This window comes from Cynocephalus volans, chromosome 5 (assembly GCF_027409185.1).
Source record: "Cynocephalus volans isolate mCynVol1 chromosome 5, mCynVol1.pri, whole genome shotgun sequence".
Lineage (NCBI taxonomy): Eukaryota > Metazoa > Chordata > Mammalia > Dermoptera > Cynocephalidae > Cynocephalus > Cynocephalus volans.
In genome coordinates this window covers 41975108-41981182 of record NC_084464.1, presented here as the reverse complement: position 1 = coordinate 41981182, position 6075 = coordinate 41975108, and the positions used below count along the sequence as shown (strand labels likewise).

At 43.4% G+C, this 6075-nt stretch overlaps 1 protein-coding gene across 1 annotated transcript; it reads right to left on the bottom strand.

Moving 5' to 3' along the window:
• Positions 1-4473: 4473 nt before the first annotated feature.
• LOC134378305 (olfactory receptor 2H2) lies at positions 4474-5412 on the bottom strand. The gene has a single exon (XM_063097312.1). The coding sequence runs from the start codon at positions 5410-5412 to the stop codon at positions 4474-4476; it is 939 nt and encodes a 312-aa protein (XP_062953382.1).
• Positions 5413-6075: the final 663 nt, after the last annotated feature.

Genomic DNA, 6075 nt, shown 5'->3' with positions numbered 1-6075 from the left:
GCCCAGATTCAAGGGATAGAAAGAGACCCACCTCTTGGTAAGACAAGTGTAAGTCACATTATAAAAAGAACATGTGGAATGGGATAAATATGCTTTTCAGCCTTCTTTGGAAAAAGCCATCCACTGCATCTGGCTTGCCTACTCCAAATCCAGTGTTCACTCCTCCTTACCACCCTACTTGTCTGCCTCTGAAGTTGATCACCTCAGTCTTGTCTACTTGCTGGAATTCAGCCTCTTACCAGACTTGATTCCTTCAGGACACTTCAGGGTCGGCTGTAGTCCAACACCCGGCCTTTCTGCCTGAGGCGTTGAGATGGCTCTGCTGATGGCACCTCCTCCCTGGACAGGCAACGTTTTGTTTTTCACTCAGGCTTTTGAAGCAGGGCATTCTGTTACTTTGCCCTTCATTGTCCATTAGCCTAAGGGCAATCATAAGGTGGGCTTCATGTCAAGTGGCAGCTTTCCCTCAAATGGGTGATATTCAAAATACTTACCAGCAAACATGGCATCCACTTACATGATCCCCTGGAGCAAGGAAGGACATGCTGGAGACTTTCTCATGGGAGACAAGTCCCATGGCTGTCCTGAGGCTTATATGGGCTGACACAGTGCTGGGGACTGTGAAGCAGCAAAGCAGGGGAGACAGACACGTATGCTCAAGTAACATTCATGCAACATGCGGAGTGCATACCCCAGAGGTGTGCGGAGGGGTGTAGGGGAGGAGAAATATCTTTCTCCTCTACCTGTCTTAGGTTCCCCAGCTGAGGCCCTGTAAATTACACAGATTAACAAAAGAAAAAAAAAAAAATAGAAATGCTTTGTGCATGTACAGATGGGAGTACATAGTGATGAGCAATCCGAAGAGGTGTCACAATTTGGACTTGTATACCCTCTTAGGCTAAATAAAGGAAAAGAGGTTTTGGACTTCTGCATTGGTGGGTGGGGGGAGGCAAGTTACGGAGAGGTGACCAGGAAAATACGGTAAACAGAGGTGGTTTAGTAAAGTTTATTATGGAAATTTAAGCAGGTGCCTTCTCCATTGAAAGGAATTATACGTTTACAAATGTAAATTTCCTTTACAAAATGAAAACGTGTGCTCTGGTTTTGTAGCATTTTGGGTCTGATGGTCCTCAGTGGTCTTTAGCTCAAAATAATCCATATGCTAAAGAGGCATATTGTGAGGTGGCATATTCTGGTACTCTTCGAGGGTGAGCAATTAATTCTGCATAGGGGAAACTAGGAAGGCTGGCTTCACTGGGGGCCGAAGGGATACAGCAGGAGCTGGGCCCTGTGAATCAGTATCTATTCATGATTTAGTGAGCCCTTCGGAAGTAAACTGGTGACCATGCTTGAACTGGCAACTAAAACCCTGAAGTTCTTGAATAATGTCTCTTTAACGCTTCCAACTCAGGTGTTGTACTCACTCTCAGGAGACCTAAATCTTGTAGGTTTGAAACATCTGTAAGGAATTCCACCCCCCTTTTTTATCTGGTTATACCCAATTGAGTAGCTTCTGAGTATATGTATTTTTATTATTATTTTATTTATTTATTTTTTATTGGTTATGAATATTCATGGGATACAAAGCTGACTGTCACCCCTCATGCCCATACTGGTGCTTCTGTATATTTTTGACTATAAATTACATATATATATGTATATAATCTATATCTTCCTCCTTAATCTTTCGGCTCCCTGGTGTAACTCTGTTATCCATACCTTTGCATCTTAATTTATAGCATGCTTATTTCTGTCTTTAGTCCTTTTCATACAGCAAATTGCAAATATTTCACGTTAATTTTGTTCCCTCTGCCATGGTTCAAACCTCTAGGAAGACTGCGCTGATCCACCCCACCCCAAGCACTCATACAATTTATTCTCTTTTCTGCATTACTTTGGCTCCATACTTGCCCCCAACTCAGTTGTATAACTATTACGTGTGCTGGAAATATGTTTCTGAACATACTTATCTTCTCTGGACACTTTGAGGGTTGTGACTGAGTAACTTTGTTTTTGATTTTCTCCTAGAGTATTCAATAGATAACCGTCCACATGGAGATAGAATGAATTCAGGACAGAAGATGTTAGTCCTAAGGTCTATGTTAAACCATTTATTCAACAAAGCAGATTTCATTAAAACAGATTCTTTTAGGTTGTTTCATTTAATTCTCTGTTGTGAAGTTTCCCCTAGAGTGTGTCTAGAAACCATTTTATTATACACAAACATTAGGACTTCAGGGCATAGTGAGCTGATAAATAGGAGGAGAGAATAGAGATTTCTAGGTACCAGTAAGAGAAAGAGGATAGAAGTGGTCATGAGGAAAAGGTACTACATAAGTGATTTGAAAAGTGGAATTAAAGTTAGCATTACTTGTAAGGCTGAGATTAGGATTATTAGATATAAATGGGGGGGTCTCTACATTAAGATTAGGATACAGTCTAAAAATGAGGCTGAGGAGACAATAAGATTAGCACAGGGACGGCAAGGATGAAGATTAGGATTAAAATAGATTTAATGCTACTGTTCTGTGCTGATGCCAGGAGAGATGTTGAATCAAAGCCATTTTGTGTTGGGACTAGAAATAAAACTAGGATTTTACTTTTTCTTGTTTTATCAGCATATATCCAAAGAGAACTTGGTATTGCTGCCACTGCCATGGAAAAGCTAGAAGATAGTGTCTATGGGATTAGGACCCCAGAATCCTTTACACATCCTTTTGAGAGTAAGATTCATTCATTCATTTATAGAAATGGATGCCAATTTCCTGCAAAATTCTGGGCTTGCCTTCTGGGAGCCTGGAATCTAGTGGGGGAACTAAGCCAGAAACACAGTGAGCTGTAACAAAACTTCTTCCAAGGGGTTTATTGTTCTATTATTTCTTATTCCCATGAGATGTTTTGAAGCAGTTGAAAAACTCTTATTCCAGGGAGGTAAAACTCCTTCAGCTGGGGGATCAAATTAGTTGTATTTCTAAACTGGAATTTGATGAGAAGTTGATGCATCTGAACCGGGCTGAGGAGGCATTATTTGTGTCAAAAGGCAGAGTTATGAGCATGGAGTCTGGATCCAGTCTTCCTTGGTTCGAATCCTGGCTAGCACAATTTCAAGCCGCTGCTTAAACTCTTAGTTTCTAAATTTGAAAAAGGATAATAATGTTATCTGCTTCATAGTATTGTCATAAGGATTAAATGAGTCAATGTGTATAAGTTACTTCAAATGGTATCTGGAATATCATAATCACTACATAAATACTTTGTGATTACAGTAACTATAATTATCTCTCTGAGTAGACTACACTGCAGGTTGTCCTTGATTTGCTGTTGTTCTACTTAGGATTTTTCTAGTTTACAATGGTGCCAAAGCGATAAGCATTCAATAGAAAGTGTACTTCGAATTCTGAATTTTGATCTTTTCCTGGGTTAGCGAAATTCAGTGGAATACTCTTGGCGATGCTGGACAGCGGCAGCGAGCACAGCTCTCAGTCAGCCACCTGATCACGAGGGTAAACAACCCATACTCTACAGTGCACTGAGTGGCCAGCGGTTTTTGGATATTTTTTGTGTCTTCGCATTCCATCATGTCTGCAAAACGTCCGTTTTCGACTTACAACATTTTTAACTTATGGTGAGTTTACTGGGACGTAAGCCCCTCGTAAGTCGAGGAGCATCTTTACGCACTGCAGAGAGGTCTTAGGTCGGGAGTCTGGGATGCCACATGCGATACCAAATTTTCCCAGAAGATGGCACCAAACCCCCCAATGTCAGAATTGTCCAGATGGCCTAAATATTTAAGACAATTCCCTGTGTTTCTGAGCTGCGCCTTTGCCTGCGATTTGTGGGCGTTTTAAGAGAAGAAATAATAGAATTGAAGAAATTAAGCTTTCTCTGTAAGAGTCTGTTCTGGCTCTTTGATTACGGTGTTTAAGCAGCATCGTGTATCTGAGAGTTACCTGATGTGAAGTCGTAGGGCCTGGATTTTGGTTCTAACACTGTGTGTTCTTGGGAGAGTTCCTGAATTTATTTGGGCTTCGGCTTTCTCTCTCCCTTGCTGTTATTTGGGAAATAAAATAGAAGGAGAATGCAAAACAGACTTTTAAGGAAGCGGGGCGGGGGTGGGGTGCTCAGAGGAGAAGCAAAGAAGATATGGTAGGAATTAGAGTTGGAGGTGAAGAAATTGTGATGATATGACAAGGGAGGGGAGTTGGAAATGAAAATGATAAAATCAGGGACATGATGATGGAGGTGAAGACTTAAAAATATGATAATGTTTTATATAGAGAAACCTCCTTTTACTACATTTTCAGTCTATCTCTTGCACACACGTACACACACACCCGCACCCACAGCCACACGGCTATCATCTATTGCTGTGGTGTGATGGGTATGAGGAAGCAGAGGGGTGGGGAACTCAAATGTCCCGGTAAAAGCATGTAGAATCTCTTTGCAATTTTAAAGCCCATTAAGCAGCTCTCCCTAGCTTACTCTGGGCTCCACTTCTTTCCCTATCAACCTCCTGAATGCCCTCTTTACCTCCTTGTTCCGCAGGGTGTATATGAGAGGGTTAAGTGAAGGAGTGCCCACTGCATAGAAGAGACCAAAGAACTTGCCCCTCTCTCGGGCATAAGGATTTTTGGGCTGGAGATAGACAGCAATGACTGAGCTGTAGAAGAGGGTGACCACAATGAGATGGGAGGAGCAGGTCCCCAAAGCCTTTCTCCATGCTATGGCAGAATTAGTCCTCAGCACTGCCCTGGCAATGGCACCATAAGAGACAAGGATGAGGCTGAGGGGCACGACCAAGATGAGGACACTGGCAACTGCCATCTGGATCTCATTGTAGGTGGTGTCTCCACAGGAGAGTCTAATTAGAGCTGGGACCTCACAGACAAAGTCATCCACCTGCCGGTGGGGGCAGAACGGTAGGCGGAGGGTCGGTGGTGTCTGGACCACTGACTCCACCAGTCCAATGACCCAGGCCACAGATGCCAGTTGCCAACACAGGCGGGGGTGCATTATGGTGACATAGTGGAGGGGCTGGCAGACAGCTACATAGCGGTCAAAGGCCATCACTGTCAGGAGGATGCACTCAGTGGTCCCCAGGGACAGGAAGATGAAGAGCTGGACAGAGCAGCCCAGGAAGCTGATGGTCTTCTTTGGGCCCCAGAGATTGATCAGCATCTGGGGGACACAACTTGTGGTAAAGCAGAGGTCCAAGAAGGAGAGGTTGGAGAGGAAAAAGTACATTGGAGAGTGGAGCCTGGGGTCCAGCACAGAGAGCAGGATGATGAGGGTGTTGCCCACCAGGGTCAGGAGGTAGGAAGTTAAGACAACCACGAAGAGAATCTTTTCCAGCCCTGGATGTTCAGAGAATCCCAGAAGGAGGAAGCCCGCTGGAGAACTTTGGTTGACCATGGTCGGTTTCTGTCCAAACCTGGGGGGATGAGGCTGTGAGACTAGCGTGATTCAGCCTGTCTTATAAAACTCACCCTGGGAGCTTGCGAGGTCACACCAAGACATTTCTCTTCTGCCTCTACTCCCCCAGCCTCCCTTCCCCAGACGCATCACCATCCTGCAGCTCCTTCTCTTCCTCTGCTCCTTCTGGTCAAAGGCTGTCTAGTGGGATTGAGTAACGAAGGAAGCCTCATGCCGTTTTCTCTGATTTACTGGTTGAGGGCGAAGAAAGCTGACATAAGACATGAATTAATTAGCTAATTTATTTCTACAGCAGAAGTTTACTGAGTGCCGTGTGTTCTGAGTTCTCTTCTGAGGATTATATTGCCCCTTATTGATTTGTTGGGGGAACAAGCAAAGTAATATATTTTAAATGAATTTTCTGATTTTCAGTTATCTCTGTAGGCTTGATCATTTCTCTATTGGTTGAACAAATTCTGTAGAACTCTTTACATTCCATTTATTTTATACTTCTTCATTTGCAAGGAAGCTTACCAGAGACAGAATGTTTTGTTTATAAGAGAAGGTTTTCTTTTGTTTCAAGAAACCTCCACTGATAGAGGGAGATCAGTTTGGTTGCCCCGGCCTCTTTAGCAACCCAAGTTGCTGAATCAGTTGTCCTGG

Excerpts from the sequence above, each read along its gene's own strand:
- LOC134378305 (XM_063097312.1), bottom strand. The coding sequence starts at position 5,412 with ATGGTCAACCAAAGTTCTCCAGCGGGCTTCCTCCTTCTGGGATTCTCT.